General features: G+C 38.3%; 2 protein-coding genes across 2 annotated transcripts in view; one reads left to right on the plus strand and one right to left on the minus strand.

The window, feature by feature from the left end:
- Positions 1-571, minus strand: part of LOC139125738 (protein white-like) — a 36,420-nt gene extending 35,849 nt beyond the window's left edge. The window contains exon 1 of the mRNA XM_070691836.1: positions 202-571. Within this exon, the coding sequence (XP_070547937.1) occupies positions 202-460 (259 nt within the window). The 5' untranslated portion in view covers positions 461-571. The remainder of the gene's footprint in view (positions 1-201) is intronic.
- Positions 572-3,721: 3,150 nt separating this feature from the next.
- Positions 3,722-20,889, plus strand: part of LOC139125739 (tripartite motif-containing protein 2-like) — a 61,045-nt gene continuing 43,877 nt past the window's right edge. Inside the window, exon 1 of the mRNA XM_070691837.1 lies at positions 3,722-5,657. Coding sequence (XP_070547938.1) covers positions 3,722-5,657 — 1,936 coding nt within the window. The remainder of the gene's footprint in view (positions 5,658-20,889) is intronic.

Raw genomic sequence — 20,889 nt, forward strand, 5'->3', positions numbered from 1 at the left:
ACGGAAGGATAATAGTTTTTGTGAAGTCATCTTTAACACAACGGTCGGATATCATTACATCGTTTTCATTTGTGGGTATATATGAAGTAGTTAACCATTGAAACCGTGAACGCCGTAGATTTTTACAACATTTACATTTAGGTCATTTGGTTTTAAAAGAGCGCTGCGTTTTGTAAACTGGGTCGGGCTAAACCTACTGACCTCTGCAGACAATTTCTTTCCCTAGCTCGTCATATGTGTCATTTCGTTTCCATGGAAGACGGCTCCTCTTCGGGATAGTTCGCACCGTGATGCCATCCCATGTTAGGGTCAATCTCTGGTCCTGAAAGATGGTCGACCGCCGCGGCGCCCTGAACCGGAACGAGACGAAGGACGACTCCTGACTGTCGCTGTCCGAGTCGCTTCCACTTTCTTGAAAACGCCGCCTGGCGCCGATAAAAAACCGGCCATCTTCGTCCATATTGTCGATCGTTTAACGCCGAAACTCTATCGCTCAAGCCACAAGCAAGCGTTGCGACATTGTCATGAGGTGTGCTGCCCCGGTCGTCGTACTGACGTGAACTTTAATCTTTGCAGCCTTGAGAGAGGGCTCACTCAGTGAGTGCTGGCCTTTCAAATCACGTGACTGGTTTTGGCTGATCAAGCAGTGCACCGACAGCAAAGTTTGCCCAACGTTTTGTTAAACAGATAAAAACTGTGACCGTCGTGAACTTTCGTGGGAGGGGATAAGCCGTAGAAAATTTAGAAATGAAGGCGAACAGTTTCCAGCATCAATTTAAAATTTTGCTGCTTTCAGAATAGCGCCGCTAACGTCTCTTTCCTGAAGTTCAAAACCGACGAAATAAGTCTGCACCAAATCTGCATGAAAAGGCATTTGAAGCTTGACCCACCACTTGATATCTTAGATGCTATATTTAAAATATGATATTCAACTCGCCGGATATTTTATTATTGACTGTGAAGATATTGATGTAAATTTAAGCCAACTGAAACAGTTTGCCTCAACCATATCAACGTGAATAACACAAACGTGAACTCACGTCCACATCATAGCAATGCCGATGAATGTTTCACGTTATGACAACATAAATACAGTTATTCGTTTATGCGTAGTGTGTTCATGTGTTTTTGATATGCAAATATATACAAATCAAATTCTCAATGGCGAATATCTATAAATCGCGAATATCCAATTTAGCTATAAACAAACATGCTATACATCTGTTATCGCGCTGTCTTAACCATGTCGTAATGATAGCTTTAGACAAGCCGGAATTTCTGCTTTCAAATTACCTCCACCTCATTTTATGACCAATTTTAGTCGGTTCGTGGACTCATTTTCATTGCATATCGCTCATTGGCTACACGCATTTTTCAGTACCCGAAATAGACAAGACGTCCTTTTCGTGTAACTCTAAAAATCACCCCATAACTCGCCCTATCTAGTAAGTAGAGACTGCCTTTCCGTTGATCAAAAACTGGCCGCTGTTGTATTTTGTCATAATGAAGACATTATCTTTAACTTTTCGATAATTTCTTGTTGTTTTTGTGGTATAAAAACAAGTTTTTTTCAACTTTTTATCCCTAAAATATTTCCATACACATAGTATATGCCAAGCTTATACATCACAATGAGTGACATAAAAATTACAACTGTATTTGCACATAAATGTTTGATTTGTAGTCCTCTCGAAAACTGCGTTGTTGACGCATGCTGTACTGACAATCTGAAATTAGTGCATCATGGTGTTCGGAGAAGAGCAGACGAAGGTATACAGTCAAATAGGGCAATAATAACTCACGGCTAGTGGAGTTTTAATCATACTATTATTAGGTGAAAATAACAACACATAAAAAATACAGAAGTACAAAAAGTTGTTAAACACAATTGTACCGAAACAGCGCATGCGCATCTATGCCCTATTTTTTCGTTCATTTCAACTTCCCTCGCGCAGTGTTTGGCAGACTCTCCACAGTCGCTGTGCCTTGTTTTGTGCGCGCCCACGATGGGCCTGCATTCGAAGACTACGCTGTGCACCTGTGAGCACGCGCTGCCAGACACAGCTGGGATTTTCGTCGCGTCTTTGAAGGGCGCGCGTCCAACAGGGAGAACGCGAATCGCAGGGTCTCTGCCAGACTATGTTTGGCATGCAAAGGTTCAAATCATCAAACGATATCGGGACCGCCTACACCTAGGCTGAGAATTAAGGTCACAATGCAACCAAACTGCAAAAGTTCAATGACCCCTCTTGACGACCTGCATCGTCATGGAAGGCTTAAATTAAAGGTCGTGTTTTTAAATAGTAAGACGGACGGTAAAAACCGATTTAAATATCGCCTGGTAAGAAAGGTATGGTCTAATGGCGCAGCGGATCATTGATCCACTTTAGGCTGCATTCACAAACACCTCTGGAGGGGGCGCGGGAGATATCAGGGGGGACTTGAAAAAAATTTACAACATGTCTGTGGTGCTCATCCCTGGAATTTGGTCTACATATATTTGTGATTATTTCACATGGTATTGTTATGCTGAGTTTGTGTGTCTAGGGAAATGGCCTGGTAATTGTAAGCAAGGTGTGGGGAATATTAGGTTTTCGTGATTTCTACTTAACTCTCTGTTGTGCAAAACTGTACTCAAAAGTTTCAACTTAACCTTTCAATAACAATTTGGGAGATAACTTATTTGATAACATTCTCCCGTTGACAGTACATTGGGTCTAGGTCAGTGTCAAACATTCATATCACCATACGTACATTTCTATTTTTGAGGACTTTGACAGAATACAAACTATTTAGAATAGTGCATAGTGTCTTCATAACAACTGGAAACTACTGGTCAGACAACCTTAGAATAACAATTTGGGAGATATAACCTATGTGTTATTCGTAGTTTCCACAGTCACGGCATACAATGTATAGTGAATCAACACTTTCAGTGAAATTCCGAAATCAAATTTCTTGCACATACATGAACTTGTAAACTCTTTAGGCTGATCAAGTACACTAATATCAATAACAAAGCCTACATAAACACACAGATTTACGGAGTTTTGTATTACATAAACAATTTTCATAATGTCGGTGAAATCTCAAAATCAAATTTCTTGTACACACATGCATATGTAAACACCCCATGCTAACCAATTACATTTATATCATTAATCAAACATCTATAGATGAACAGATATTGCTAGTTTTATATTGGAAAATACACATTCATATAGTTTTCTTGTAGACTACAATGTAAAGTGAATCAACATATTGATTAAACCCAAAAATCAATTTTTTTGTACATACATGCACTTTTTACCTGCCACTTCAAGCAAATTACACATATTAATGTAGAGATATAGCTTGTTTTTATCGGACAAATGTCAGTAGTTTGCCCAATAGACTCCATGTATTATTTGATATTTTTAGACGAAGCACTATATCGGCCACATTTTGCCATCCATTTTTGGGTGGGGACTTCAAAATTATAGCAAGTCAGAAGGGGACTTGAAGACATTGCGAGTTTGTTAGGGGGATATTCGAAAAATCTGAGAACTTTCTTGGGAATCCCCCCAGAGGTGTTTGTGAATGCAGCCTTATCTCGTTGACTCTCAATAGAATTTTGTTAGTACCATACTAATGATTATGACAAAGCTAAGGATACTTTCAGCACGCAGTTGCACTGACATATTCGTTTTCCGTATAGGTGTAGGTACAGCACGAAGTGACGATGGCTGGCTCGTTGGATCCAAAACGATCTCCCGACAACATCGACGATGGTCTCATTGCTTGTCCGATTTGCTCAGAAAGATATACGAAGCCGAAAGTTCTGCCGTGTTTCCACTCATTTTGTGAGGAGTGTCTGTGTAGATGGATTGAGAAACGAGGCGATTCCAATTGCCCTACCTGTAGAACGACCTTTGATCTCTCGGCCGACGGGGTGAGTGGACTGAAAGACGACATCTTAATGAGATCGCTGGTTAATTTGGTGACTGAGATGAGGCAGATGGCTTCTAGAGAGAAGGAAGGAGTGTGCGAGATCTGTGAAGGAGAAGAAGTGAGTCACAAGTGCCTTGACTGTTGCCAGTTTCTATGCGGGGGCTGTGAACGAGCACATAGAAAAATCAAAGCGACCAGTTGGCACAAAGTGATATCGATGAACGAATACACCGGTGCAAAGTCCGCCAGATTTGAAGCAAATCGTCCGCCATGTTGTTCCACACATCCGGGCTGTGTTTTGCAATTTTATTGCGACACATGTAATGTGCCGGTTTGCTTAGCATGTACTGTAGTCGACCATCGTGTCCCCGAGCATTTGCACAGGAACCTTGACGTCGCGTTCCAGGAATATCTTTGTCAGCTGACAGACATCGTCGCTGAACTGAAAGCGAAAGAAGACGTTATCAACGTGCGTTCGGAAACAGTCAAGAAATCGTGTGATGACATTCAGTGGCGATGTTGTCAGGAGCAAGAAAGGATAAACAGGAATGCTGAGGAACTCATTGCAGATATAAGAACAAAACAACAAAGATTGGTGGATAAGTTACAAGAGGGATGTGATGTCATGATCGAACACTTACACGAAATTGACGAAGACTTGAACTCAAAGTCTAAGAATGTTCACAATACTCGTAATCGCCTAGAAATGTTGATGCAGTATGGTAGTCAGGCACGCGCCCAGTTGCTGTCTACACGACCGGACGTTATCAGTCGAGCTAATGAATTATGCAATATGAAAGATCAATATGACGAAGAATCATATACGTACGAGTTTGTGTCGAGGACAAAAACCATGGAAACGTGTCTCGGATGGATAAAAGGCGAACTACATGTACCGAAATGTACAGTGGATGAAGTGCCAAGGCAACTGTGGAAAGGAGACGCCGTGTCCATCGTAATTCGCACTCGAGACGTAAGAGGAATCGACGTGGTCCCTGAGCAGAGGCCAGCAGCTACTGTACGAAACCCCGATGGCAAAACTGCCAAGCTGGATTTGACAAACAACTATGACGGCACCCATACAGCGACTATTCGTGCAGACATGGAAGGTGAATATTCCGTCACTGTGACGATAGATGACCAAGCCATACCCGGGTCACCGTTGGAATTGTCTGCGCGCACAGGACTGGTCAGAACAGTTGGTCAACACGGCAGAGGAGCGGGCGAATTTTCGCACCCACGGGGCATTACGAAAGACACCGTCGGCAACCTGGCCGTAACCGACAGCGGCAATAATCGTGTACAGATTTTCGACAAATCCTTCAATTACAAGAGTGAACTGACTTTTCCTAATTTCAAGAATCCGTTCAAACCTCAGGACGTAGCGATATCAGACGACAATACGTATTTCATGACCGACTCTGGGAATAATCAAGTGGTGGTCAGTGAAGAAGACGGCCGGTTTATCAGATCCTTCGGACGCAAAGAACTTGAAGACCCGACGGGGATCGCTATACATCCGATAAATAGGAATGTGTATGTATGTAGTAGAGACAGCGGAAAAGTTGAAGTTTACAAGCAAGATGGATCTCATATCAGAACGCTGGGCGAGGAAAGGTTTCAACAGCTAACTCTTCTTGGACCTTCCTTCATCGCCATCAGCAACACGGGTACACTCTACGTGGCCGACGAGTTACAGCACTGCGTATATGCGTGCGACGACCAGGGTAGAGTCCTGATACGATCCGCACATCTGAACTTTCCGCGGGGCATTGCCCTTAGTCACGATAGATACATGTGTGTGGCCGCTGGATCGACTGGTGAATGCGCAGTATACAAAATAGATATGCAGTGTAATAAGATTGCATGTATTGATGATGAAAATGCTGACTTAAGATGGCCCAGCGGCATTACGTTGACCGATGACGTCATTCATAGGGTAGTTGTCGTTGACACTAACAACCATTGCCTCAAGATAATTGTTGATTGAGCGAAATCTTTATGAACGCGGACCATGTAACTTTATTGAATACTGCATTTGTGTTGTGCAGTATTTACAGTAATTTATACCTGTTCACTCAGTTTTGCATGATTATGAGAAGGGGGCACGCCAGCACACGGAATTTTTTGTAAGAAATCGAAGAAAACATAAATAGGATAAGGCCAACAAATAAAAAAGATACATGTGTGTGTTTACGGTAACTCGGCCGGCCCTAGGCATTCTATTCGCATTTTCTAAATGTTTTAATATTTTAAAATATTTTATGGATTTCAGCCAAGAAAAAGAACAGTAAAACATTCCTGCGACCTGTCTACCCTGATTTTCGGTGACGTGTTACCGTCAACATACACATTTTTATATGGCCTAATTTATTAATTGATGAAGGATCCATGCAATTTGTTAATAATAATGAAAAAAAGAAAGATTGAATTGACGGAGTCAAAGGCAAAGCAGATGGATACCTTGACAGCTAGCAATGGATGCACAGAACGAAAATAGATGCATAGGTTTGTACAAAATAGACATGAGTGGAAAACGTAACGTATTCGAGTTGTGTTTGGTGTTTGTACTTGTACATGTATATAAAGGCAGAATACGCCTAGAAGATAGATATTCGGATTCTCATTCGTTTTCAAATCTGACGACCACTTTTTAGGCTCAATTTAAAATTTTACATTTTCACAAATATAAGCAGTTCAAACTGTATATGAGTTTCATAATGAATCCCTTAAGCTTAAGGTAGCGGTAAAGGCTAGAGCGTCAGTTATAAACTTCAATAAAACTATTAAAATATAAAAGTAGTCAACATTCTCTGTGGAATAAAAAAAACTAGACATTTGGGGTCAAAGGCATTGCAGAGTTATAGCCTGTTGAAACTTCTGAAAAACTGACCAATAAGAGGAAGTTGGGGAGTCCTTAGTGTATTAACTATGGTAGAGGTCCCCTAGCTTTTAAAAAATGTTTGAAAAGGGAAAGTCATTTTTTACTGTTTTTCAGGAAAGTTTGACAAGGCAGCGCTTGCATTCAGAATGCGTGACTGCTATTGTAAATGCATTTTTAGATTCTTTGAGTGTCAAAGAGGTGTCAAAAGTGAGATTAACCAAAAAGACTGCTCTGTGACTTCAAAAGAGGGGTGCAAATATGGCTTGTTTTCAACATTTTTGACAGAATAACAGTTTTCCTACATAATTGTATACCAATTTTATCCAACTTTGAAATGAGTTATGGACATGAAATTTTTACAGCCTATTAACAAGGTTACAGATAAGATTTGTACGGCACAATTTTCCTGTATTTGAAGTACTTTTTGAAAAATCACATTTTGAAATTTGAAAGAATTTTTAATAATTTTTTGATATGTAAACCCATGTAAAATCATAAAAACAAATTTTATTTACAAATCCTGCCGTACAAATCTTACAATTAATAGTGTCAACATATTTATAACTAATTTGGTAATATTAATACTATCCAATTATTATTAAATTCAAATATGTAAAAAAAATATGAAAAATTAAATTTTAATATTGACTGGTGTCATATTTCAAAATCATGGCTACAAATATACAGTTTTTATATTCTTTGGAGAAAGTATTAACTAAGGGAGTTATCCTGAAAATTTGAACTAAATATCTTGATTCTAACACTTGAAACTTGACATTAACTCTGAGAAAAGAATTGGTGCAAAAATAGCCTTTACCGCTACCTTAAGCGGTAGATTAAAGGGACAAAGTCGGCCATTTTTAATGAATATTATTTTGTTTGATACGAAAAACTATATTGTTTGACATATTGAAAGATATTCAATGAATGGGTGACCATGCACATATTCCATCCTTGTTTGAGACACGATAAATAAAACCGCCGCGAGAAAGAATAAATGGTCATTACCATTAATTTGCCTGTTCACCTCTGTAAGTGTGAGCATCCGCATGTGGAAAAGAAACACAGTGACACGTCATACATATTATTATATGGCTCAACCGAGAAGGAAGTGTTGCAGTTTCGGGATTCCATATTACTGATGCCGTTTGCTGAAGTTACATTTTGATCGTCAACTTTGCATGCAGAACTTGACGACCAATCCTGTTTTTCGATATACCGGGCGTTCTTTGCTGCAAAAGAGCACATTTTTCATAATGGGCATTTCAAATGCCCACTAGTTGCAACGGTCGTGGAGCCGCTAGCCGACGACAGTACCTAGTGTCTCTGACTGTGACCTATTGCCTAATGGCTGAATTGTTTTCGTCTCGTTTGTACCTCCATGTGGACTTTGCCCAGGGACTGTGGGCATAGAAATATCAAAACAGAGTAAAATGAAAGAATAAACTTCAGCAAACTGTCAGGTTAGTGTTGATATGATCGCGAGATTGAATTTGAAGCAATAAATTTTGGCGACTGGCGCGTACGCCTGCATTGTAGAGTGAACACCAGTACTGCATGCATGCTGCGTACGCCCGAGAAAAGCTGAATGTTTGAGCGACCCAATGTAACCTCCATGGTCTGGTAAGCGTGGTCGACGAAGAGGCTCACTCCATCCGTAAATGTCCCGGATGTTTTCCATTCAATCTAATGTATACACTGAGCAATAACATCGAAGCACATATAAATAAACAATTTTACGTTCCTCTGGTATTTACACTTAGTTACAAACGGAGAGTTACGTGCTTATATTTTCTGAAGATTTAAAGTATAATCGAAGAGTAGCACTTCTGCAAATTTCTGTGAGAAAAAGACAATAATGAAATCGTACGTGTGGAGAAATGTCATAAAGTGTTAAGGGCTTGTATGCTAAAGTCCCATGTATATCAGACTATGTAGTCAAACGACCTGGTAATTAAAATCAGAAATGCAAAGGGTCGCTGAAGTTGTGACTTTTGTAGGTCGATATGTAGAGTAGCTTTTTTTCGCCATTCTTTTACCTTTCAAATCTTGATGACTCTTTTGCTCAATTACTATGCTTCATGATTTAAGGCTGATTCAGTCCGTACATTTGTAACTACCTAGCACAAATTGCCCAATTATCTTAATGTTTAGAACTGCTTGGGACCTGTTTGCTTTCAGATATACTTGTAATTTTTAGTTCCACGAAAATTGTCAGTTCAAATAGTAGTAGTTTCCGTAATGCAGTGCGTTTGCGATAGAAGGACATGTATCTTTCCCTACATGTAGGGTAGCAGGTGATAAATAGTGTAGCCTTAGGTAAGAAATCGCTCTCGGGTGGTGTTTTTGAAAGTAACACGATTGAAACTAATTTGGGATAATTGAAACTTCATATTTTTCAAATTTCTCAGAAGTCTTAGGTGCGATATCATATAGCTGAATGTTGCAATATTACATATTACTTATAAAATCCAGTGCTTATCTTAAAAAGAAAAGTAGATGAGATTACATTTGTAGGTTAAAATGACCTTACTTCACCATCCAATTATCCCAAATTAGTTCCAATCGTCTTAAGTTCTAAGATTAATGGAACCTGACGGCGAATATGAGGAATGTAACTGTGCTGAAATTGTAGCAAAACTTAGCACACAACCTCCTTTACTAAACATCGCAGAAATGGTGCTCTCAAAATAGATAAGCAATAATATTATATAGGGCTCAGCCCTTGGTGTCGCGCCAGGGGTTAAGATTGGCAATGTTATTTGTATTGATTCATGATAAAATGTAATTAATTGTTATTTCATAAACGTTTATATGACAACTATGTCCAGTTTCCCTCTAATGAAAGCAGTTCACGTACGTACACGACGACACAACCCTGCAGCAGTGCAGGTATAGATTTTCTGTAACGTGTAAAAGTTTTGGACAAAAATTGGCAATTTTTACAATGATAACAGCCTATTGCGTTAAACAAGGGACACCATTATCATTGCAATGGTAACCGCACTGCCCACCTTCCACTTGCAAGCTAAAAAACTACAGCGTTCCGTCTAAACACTGGCAATTTTTGAATCTAATTATTGACACAGGGGGCGCTTTTCTAAAATTCAATCCCAGCATTCTTTGCGTATGCCCCCGTTCATATGCACGACAGTTTTCTCCCTTTATCTATATGAACGATATTTTGTATCAGCGACAAGGTGCATAATAACATTTACTGGCTAATAAAAGAGGTATATTTTATAAATGGCATGTTATATAATGGTAATTTGTTTCGCATTTGTTTATTTACGAGTATTCAAAAAAAAACATGGCGGCGCCCTTGAAAGAAGGGTACACTTCCGGTTACTCGCATAGTATATTATGAATAAGCGCATGCGTAGTCAGTAAGCCTCTGGCGCGACTATTATACATCTACCATCGAGAACAATAGAATTTAGCGTGCGCTAAAAAAGCCGTACGGAACGCTCGTTTCCGTAACACGTACGGTTTCAAGGCGCCCATCCCCTGCGGCTGTATCTGCGCGTTCACTGTTGAACGGTTTCAAGGACTCATTGGACGAGTGCCAGAACATGTCTCGCGCGCTCTGTACGTGTGTAGTGCACACACACTATCCAGAACTTGCAGAAGCGCGTCCGAGATAGCGTTCCACACTTCTGCTATAAATCGGAAGAAAAATTCTTGACATTGCACGAAAACGGTCATTACTCTGATAATTTGATGCTCCAGTCACCAATTTAATAGAACCGTTTATTTCCGATACCATCGCATCATGGGTAATTTGCCCCAAACATGGCATGATCTCCAGAGAACACGTCGAGCATGTCAAGATTTACATCGCTCGGTGATCCATACTTTACACAAGAAAGTTTTTTCTAAATTCGAATTAGTATTTCTGAAGTCAATAAAGAGACAATGGTGGATTTTTATCGGTATGACCACTTTTTTAGTTACATTCACTGAAAAATGCATTTTCCTTTTAAACGAACTTATGCAAAATCGCGTATTTTTGTCCAAAAGAGGGAATGTCAAGATAAGTCTTCGATAACTATCAAACTATTTCCGACTATCAGATATATATCCAGCTCAGTCACTGACACCGTCATTGTCTCGTTCCAAGTCAGGGGTTGTGTATATGCGTAACATTCGCCAGTTTAAAGGATTTTTGAGACGACTGACTGATCAGGGCGACACTACATCGAAACAAAGCCATCAGTGGTCTATTGACAGTACAATCTGTGAAACACCATTTCCGGGGAAGGGGTGTTATAAGCACATTTTTCCGAGGTCGTACGTTTTTGTCCAAAAATGTAATACGTTTGATTTTGCCACATCACCGTTTCATAAACCCTAGTACATTTTCAACCATTGAGTAAACCACTGTTACACGAACACGTACAGTTCAGCCCCTTCAATTTCAATTGAGTTAATCTAAACAACGTTTTCTTTCAAAATGCCCATCGATACCTGGGCACAGCCTAGTGTCAAATATCACAAGCTATAAGCATAGTACATTCGGTTTTTGCATGGTCTCTCTGTCTATAAGGTAAATGGGCAGAAACATGGGTGATTTTAAAATGCTGCCAATGGCGGGAAATTCTCACATGTGTCAACGATAGACGTTCAACACAACGACGCAACGTACCACATAATATTTAAATTAAATTGCAAAGTAGTCAACATGCATATGTTAAAATTTTCATGGATAATTTTCATTGGTAATTATTAAAAGCGTACAGCGTTCAGTCGATTTTCTTTAATTTGCAGTAGTGCTACCCACTCACCTTTGGTGTACTGGCAGCGTTGAACTTGAAGGGTACACACGCTTTCAAGTGTACCCTTCAAGTTTCAAGAGGATTGTTGAAAGATTCCTTGATGAAAATTTGATCAAAAGTTAAAGTCTATCATTTACGAGGCGAATATTACCTTAAATAGCTTTTCTTTTGTCCTAGGGGCAAACTACAAAATTTCCAAATGCATTGTGGGTAAAAGTCGTCTTCTCACCACAGCACGAGTATTAGTTTGTGATTTCATAAATACTTTTTTAACACAACTGTAATCGCTTTCACGGCAAAATGTTCTGTTTGATCGTGAAACTAGCTAAACGGATTCATTTTTGGTCTATTTTGAATTTCTGGCACTAAATTCCCTTATAACCTAAAACTACTTTTGTGTCTGTAATGTTATGCGTTTTATCTGTAGAAATGCGCAATATTGAAAATATGACTCTCTTAGCTGACACCACTGTATTCAAGGTACTGGCAATTCGAAGGGCGATTAGTCTAATACACATCAAGAAACATGTGGATAACACCCGCTCATGTTTTGGGAGTTTCGCTCGTTTAGATTTTTGCTGAGTCTTTTAAAGTTAAAGTATGATTGAAAAGAAAAAATAATGTGAAATAACGCTTTCTTGGTATTTGGTTGCTTGACTTATCGGTAGGCGTACCTGTACTGCAGCATATTTTATCCTTTCGCTCTAATTATCAAATTTTGACTGATGACTCCGCCAAAATAAATGAGCGAAATCCAAAATACATGAGCGCGTGTTGAGTCCAGAAAAGGAAAGAAAACGTCACAACGGAGCCGATTAAAACCATCTTTGCTGGAATGCCGCGGCAGTTGGATATGGGCCTCACGGTGCTATGTACATAATTAATGAGCTATCTCTGGCAGTCTATGTTGGAACTGCCCAAGCCTGTAGCGGCTCTCAACTGATCTACCGTCTGTGTCTTTGGTTATCATTAAACATTGGACGATTCATGTATCATGATCTTTTTCCGAGTTTCTCACCCAAAAGAAAATCAATTTGGAAATGTATCCGACAGTTTCGGATAATATTGATAATTATATTTAAGGTTTCTTGCACTCACTCTATTCACTTTCGCCGCAAATCCAATCGCCAAAACGTCACAGATCAAAAACATCACATGATGTCCGATGTTTGACTGTGATGTTGATATTGAGTACCGCCATTTTATAAGGTGTGAAATATAAAAACTTTCTTCTAAAGCTTTTTATCAACGAAGATTTTTAATTTTTTGCATTACACTAAACTTTAACCAACAAGACTTTAAATTTGTGGCTTGGTAATATAAAATTTCAAACAGTATTTAGTTTTCAGAATTAGTATTAGAATTAGTATTGGGGTTGTCTTTGGTATTTGCATTTAAAAGAAAACTTTTGCATCCATATACCTTGGTAGTATTTTAATCTTTGCCTTTACTTTTCTCAAGCATAAAATAATAAATTTTCTTTATTGACAAGATAGTATTCGTAACTGTCAACATCAAACATGAGAGAGAACCAAGCAGAGTTAAGGTAGTGCGCTCCTCGAAAGGGAAATACTTACACTTTTGCTAAAAGTTAGAATATCAAAATATGTCTGAAATATGGTAAACACAGTTTTTTTCCATAGAGATTCCATCGATGTGAAGGCGTATAAACTTCGCAAACACAAGGCATACAAATAAGCCAACTTTAATTAAAAAGTCCGATATGGGTTGTCTTACCAGGCGTCTAAGCAGCGTCTCCATGACCACAAGCCGCCATAGATCAGGCACGGTGCGGAAATCGCCGAAAACGTGTGGCATGGCAGAAAATGTCAATTTGTTCTCCGCTTGTCTGCGCGTCAGTATCAAAAAGATTATTTTCCATTGTCCATTTAATGGCAATGAAAACATTGTATTTTCTATGATCGAACATGTGTATTATCCAAGGCCCCAAACTTCACTAAGCTGCGAGTACGTCTGAACTTCCCTGGTTTTGCAAAAAAAAGATTGCATGGCGTTAGTTTCAATTACCGTTATTCATACCATTTAAAGCTACAAGTAATTTACTTCATAAAAGTCCTTCTCCGAGTGTAACACAACACTTATTTATAAAGACATGGACATACAGGCATGATACAATCTGTGCAGAATATGGCCTGAATTAAAATCCACAATCTCACATATAGTCCAAAATGGGTACTTTCAAGCTTTATTTCAACAAAGTAGGAGAGCTCGAAGAAGTTCAGGATTTGGAAATCGGAAGCATGCTGGTCTTTTTTTCAGCAGCTGATACATGTGTTTCCTGCTGACTTGGTTAATTTGTCTGTTTAGCAGGGAAATAAAACTCAACTTGTTCCCTTTTCCGCATACAGATGGTCACCTTGCCTGTCGTCAAATACAAAAATATGTCGCCAACCTGTCTTAACACTCAAGGGCAAGGCATCAATGTGTTCAAAATGCCTTGAACATGTGTCAGCACAATGCTGAAGTTTACATAGGGCCATCTGATCAAGCATAGCTGATAGCTTCCCTAAGTTTTACAGAAATACGTCATATATATATATATATATATATATATATATATATATATATATATATATATATATATATATATATATATATCCAAATTGCTCTTTCTCCACCAGCGCAAAACGCTCTGAGTTCGTATCCAAATGTCGACACCAAAACAAATATTATTTATCAAATTTTGACCCCGCCTACAGATAGCATGGTACGTCCCAATATGTCAATCATCGATGCACTTTAAAGTCGGATTGGATTCCCCTGTTCTCTATAAACCGCTTGTATCTATCTATTTTCTAAACTAATACCGCCTTTGTGAGTATCAAAATATGTTAATTGAAAGCTCTATTCTTTATATAACGCTTGTATCTATGTTCTGAATTACTGCCGCTTTTGTGAGTAATAAAATATGTCTAAAAGTATTTGAACATAATTTGTTTCAAAGGAATTCATTCAGTATGGCAAAGTGTAAGCTACGGGCATGCGAATTGGCAAATTCTTTGATAATATCAGATATTGTTTGTCAAATTTCTAAGCTGCAAAGGTCAGGCAAAGCGCGGTATCGTTGCCTCTGTAGAGGTAAACATAACAGTCTGATACCCACAAGAAGGAGCATAGCCGAGTCTTCGTATTCCATCAACCTTATTCAGACTTCAGAAGCATCTTTAAACAGGCCTTTTATAAAAATTGTTGGAAAATAGCAGGTTACATGCTCGCCAGTCTATAAATGAAAGCAATTCGTGCCAGTAAAGGCTAGGAGTAATTGCAAACCGTATACGCATTTCTTATTCATCATATGGCAGAACGTAAGCACGCACCCGTATTCCCATCTGCGTTGTATATTGAATGATTTAGTATCTCTGTCTTTATATCCGATCTGAAATGAATCCTTTACAATAATCGTTCAAAGCTTTAAAATAAATTGCCGTTTATGTTCAGGAATAACAACTCTAAAACATGCCAAGCTTTTTGCAAGCTAATACATGAGTTTCGCGTTGACATGACGAATTTGCTTAATCAGCGGTAAAGTCAAACCAAAGATGCACTCCTTTTCGACATAACGATGGTCATATTGTCGGTCTTTAATTTGTTTACCTATCCCCCACGTATGTCGCCACACTCGTCTGTACACTCGAGGGAAAAGTAGCAACATCTGAAATAAATGTCATGTTCAAGGTTGGCGATTTACATTTTTTTATTTATTTTATGAGTTTCTGTCAGCATGTAATTTATTGTCAATAAATGTGTGCTTGAGTTTTCTAGAAAACACGTTTTTGAGAATTTAATTATTTGTATTCAGTATCCCATTAAAAACCGGAGTCCTATTTTCTCCTTCTTAAATATTATGATTAGGTGTATTTATTTCTGTCCTATTGGCAGATCGCATATGTAATTGTTAATATTAATGAGATGTGAAGAAAATGAGTTCAATATAACGTGTGCTGAAAATGACATTGCTTTCACTTGGATCATAGAATGTTGATGGTAACACATTTACAATGCATTCCCCTGTACTTCTGTGGATATTATTTCATGTTGCAAGCACATCGGCGTTTTTGTCGGATGAAGGTAAGAAAGTTTACAACTTTTGCCTTATGACGATGATTTCATTTCCAATGCCACACCTTGCTGTACGACAAATGGGTCCAGACTACCCAATCAACGTTTTCCGCCGCTGTATCTTAGTCTGCCCGAAGACCATGACTTGTCATTAAAATACCTTTCTAGTCGCGTGCCCTGGAGATTTGCGGAATGAATCTGGAAATCTGTATTTTGGGCACGCCTTGTAATTCAATGAAAGCTATCTCCATCGAGAAAATATTATATGTTACGTACATCCGAGCCAAGGTATCCTTAACCCTTTGAGCGCCAAAGTCAATTTTTGTTGCCTTTATAAAATGTACTCCAGTCAATTTATTATCAGAATTTTGCCAAGATTTTGATAAAAAACTATAGTCGATGAAATTTTGTGTCCATTTGGTCCAAAATTATAAAAAAAATTACAGAAACTTTATAAATATTGGTAAAATGTTGCACTCAAATTTTGGTGGGAAAAAATTACTGTAACAGCACTCAAAGGGTTAAAATAACTGTAAAACATTAGAAAATTTAAAAAAGAGTGATCTGAACTGTGCATATCATACAATATTTTCCTAAAAAAGCTCAAATTCATGTATATGATATTATAGTACACCGCATGCGCGCCGCATATATCCAGCCATTTCAACTCGGTAAGACAATGTAGCAACAGAAAACATCACTATGAGCAACGTACTCGTGAACTGAAAGTAGGTGTACGCAATATAACTTCGGAATAAGATAGTCTTTGTCGTCGCTGAACTCACTGTTCCGCTTTATTCTAGGTTATATTGTCAACATAGCAAATATTGTTGGCAAGTGCTACAAAAAATATTGCAAAACGTTTTGTATTGCACAGTGTTTGTCCTAGGACGCTGTGTAAGGGGTTTGATAATCAAAACATGCGTACGGTAAACGAAACCTATTGCGTTTGGCCTAAACCCCTCCCCTCCCCTAAACGAAAGTTTTGAAGTGCGAAAATCCAACCATTCTGTATCTGCATACCAGCAATCAGTAATTACACCGCCATGAAATCACGCATACGCTACCGACCCCCCCCCCCATACCCTATAGAAATCAATCTCTGTTCAGCACCAACTCAACAATGAGGCAATCAATAGAATGAATGAAACAGTGTATCCAAAATGATTATTACAATATTTTATTCGTGCACTGATTCAAATGTATGTCAAAGAATGCTGGTGTAGCGGCCGGTGCCGTACTGGCCTGGTATACGCCAAACAATATAGCAATATTTTGCAATACATAAAAACGTGTAGCGAGATGTTGCGATATGAAAACTTGTACGGTAATCGAAATACAACCAAACTCCCCCCCCCCCACCCAACACAGAAGTCACGTTTACCCTGCGCGTGTATTAATTATTCAAGGCCCCTAATTTCAGAGATGGCTGAAGTTGTTGCCCCTTTTTATATTAATGAATTGGTTGTGTAATATGCAAATGAAGCTGACACTCGGAATAATACTCATAGTAAACTTTCGGCAATCCGTTCTATATGTTGCTTGATAACTACAATTTGTCAAGTGTACTTGTTAATAAATAACAAATGTGCCATGGACAATACCTTCAGTATAGGTGTCTCGTCCTTCGCCTTGTCATATATCCAAATCAGGACAGTTCGCTTGATAAGTACGTTACCTTTAGTGGAATAGCAATACCGCTGATCCCAAACAAAGAAGAACCACAGTATGATGAAGTGTTTCCTGATGCCTCACTGAAGCCAGCATTGAGCCTACATGCTTACATCAACGACAGGAAACACTAGAAATTGCCTACGCACTAGCCAATATGTTGGAGGGGCAGCAATGGAAAACGGTTGCAATTTGTAGGGATGTGAGTTCTCGGTATATTTTAATGGTATATCCGATGCTATTACATGAAAACGATTACTTAACTTCAGTTCAAATATTTCTTTTTCAGCATCGATGAGTCTCCTCTCCAAAAATATCCACGTGAACGAAGTACATTGTTTGGCATGATTAAATGTCTTACTTTTAAATATAACAAAATGAAACACCGCAAGTAAAGCCAATTAATTTTACTTAAGATTGTTATCGAAGTAAATGTGACAACAATAAACATTAGAATATAAGGCTTTGGATAGTCGTAGTCTGTCCGCGTTGCCCTTCAAGGTGAGAATAGATAGATACCTGTAATTTAAATTTAACTTTCGTCCCATGTCATACATAAGTTGCTAACTCTCCATCCTATGCTGTTTCTGTAAAAGCCAAACGAAAAGCTAGACCACTTTTTCGCCAAATTAATCAGAATCTTCAGGGGGACTGTGACATATTCTAGACAGAAGCCTGTTAGTTTGTAGAGATACTCAGAGGTAAGCTTTGAGACACCAGTACCCAGTTATAAGTTAACACCTTTGACTTTAGGTTCAGCAGAGCGTTGGAGTTCTTCAAGTGAAGATCGTATAACAGTTTTCGTTCTACAAGGCAGACGAATATCAGAAACGTTATTTATCAAACACTATTAAGTTGCTTATTTATTCATTTATCTGTTTATTTTATTATTTATTATTCATCCAAATGTTTGTTTATCTCACAGAACATCGATGTTTCATCGCTCCCCTGTGGAGATTAGTATGTCATCAATCAACCGGAAACGAAGAGGATTGTCATAGAGTCGACTGTTGCTGGGACAAGCACGACAGTATGTGTTATGAGAAGAAAGACCAGGGTAAGTGTCGAGCATTTGTAAAGAACCTACTTGCAGCTGAGCATGCACACTGACATTAATTCGATCTGACGGTTGTTTATGATTTGGTAGAAAATTTAAATGTTGCAAGCCGGCAACTACAAGGAATAGTCATGGTTTAATGAATCTCAGTGACTTTTATGTAACCTCTTCAAACCAGATAACGTCTGTGATCCCTTTCTTAACCAAAAATGTTCAGAATCAAAATTTTTAGATTATGAGCTGGCATCTACAACAAAATGTAACTTAGTGCCCTGAAAGATGCTAAATATTCATTTCCATTTTTCCCTCTTGTACATCCTTGCGTCCCGTCCTAACGTGTCGTACAGATATACTCTAGGTGAAGGGACTACGCTGAATGACTTAATCTGGTGCTTACTTGTACAGAGAATGTAAAATGTTGTTTTTTGAATTTGTCAATCTGTGACAGTGTTTGCTATTACATTGCCTAACTTCACAGCTAACATAAATCACGTCTTCGTACCATCAAAAGTCATTGTTAAGAGAGACTAGGATACTCCCGATATTATGTAAAATATTTTCTTACGCATGTATATTCTACAGGTACACACATTGTGTTTAATTTTCACTCATGTCATAAACAGAGCTGCAAACACATATTATGGCCGTTGCAAATGTTGCTGTATTTTGACCTGTTTAACAAAGACTTTCATCATCCATTATTATCTATATGGCGTATTTTCCCCTGCAGCAAAGAAAGATACTATACATTATTCACGATATATTTTTATCACAGGTGGCGTTAACATAGCAACAAGCGCCTACACGCAAACCCTTGCATGCTCAAACATCTGGGCGATGACTGATGGTCGGACTCCGAAAAATACAAAGCCATCTCTCTTACACGGATCGTCATCTCATTGCCGTTCTGGATTGGGTAGCATGCCTTACTTTGCACAAGACTCTACGTTGATTTCAAGGGAAACACAGAGTGTCAACAGTTCACTACAACACTTTTAACAATGGTGTTCGATCGGACATATGGCATTGACAGTGTAAGGCTATATCTAAAATCTATTCCAGGTATGATGATATTTCTATCAGATAAAGGCCATGAATATGTACACAGAATGCTCCGCCGGTGTAGTTTTAGAAGGAAGATAGATGCCTTTATTCAGTATTTAGGCAAGGAAGGTCTGAGAAGTGTATCCTGTGAAAAAAATGACATTCATTCAAAACAGCTGTCTTGTCGATCCCTCCCGAAACAAAGGTCCTATTTTTAAAAAAATTCTATCAAAAAATTGAAATGAATATTTTGGTCAAATTTATGAAAAATATTGTTTGTTCACATTTTTGGCCCTGAGAATCTCATTCTTGTAAAACATGGTCCTGATTACAAAACGAGCAGTCTTATCAATCCTACTAAAACAAAATTGCCTTTTTTGCCTCGACTTTTTTGGGGCAAAAAGCTGTTCATTTTAGTGTAATTTCTAAAACATTTATTTGTTCCCAGTATGGGCTATTAGAAGCCAATTATGAGTAAAATAGCTGTACCGATCTCGAAAAATGATCTTATAGACCCAACTCGAGACAGTTGTGGCTAATTTTTTGCGCCGAACTAATACATGTATAAGGTAATGCATTTTATAACATAAATTGTATTAATAATGAATAGTACGGGCTTCATCGATGACTCTGGGCACAAATAGTTCCTTTCAGCCAAATAAATACCATTAATGTCTATATATTTTCATTCCTTTGATTTTGAGGTTACGGTAACTCACGCATGTTTATGGATGGCACTGATTAAGTAAGTAGAAGATAGGAAACTGTTGTGAATTTTCCTTCGACCAAAGATATAACATTGAGGCAAAAACATATTTGCTGCTCGGATGGTTCTGATTATGCGTATTTACGTCAAAGGATACTTAGTCAATCAATGAAGACTAACTTGGGAACGAAATGTAGAGACATAACCAACGTGTCCAAAACTTTATCAATATTTTCACCAAATGCACCAAACGTAATTTTGGCCAAATAATTACTTTTTACCGAATTCAACTTTTCTTAATGTTGGCTGTCTGGTTACATACAATTTTGCTCTATCCATTTTGTTCGATGAAGAAATGAGCGACCATGTACTTAAGTCACAAACTTTAAACCAAAGCATTAAATCATAAGTAAATTAAATGCTCACTGCACTCACTTGATTATTATTTCTTTCATTATGATTACGATTATGCCTAACATGATTTGAAATGTTCATACACGGATATACCTGTTCCGAAGATACTTAGACCCATCTTCTATCTTTAGGTAATATGCTCTTCGAAAGTGAAAGCCGTGCAAATTTATGCACCAGAAAAATAAATTCTCCAAGATTTACCGATATTTGAAATACAAAATTGCCGCCGTCCCCGTGTTAACTCTATGGACAAAAATAAACTTTTCGATTTTCGAAAAACTTAGACGGTGAAAACTTTTCGTACTCCAACAGCTTTAAGTGGCAGCTC

This window comes from Ptychodera flava (genome assembly GCF_041260155.1).
Source record: "Ptychodera flava strain L36383 chromosome 3 unlocalized genomic scaffold, AS_Pfla_20210202 Scaffold_26__1_contigs__length_13983176_pilon, whole genome shotgun sequence".
Lineage (NCBI taxonomy): Eukaryota > Metazoa > Hemichordata > Enteropneusta > Ptychoderidae > Ptychodera > Ptychodera flava.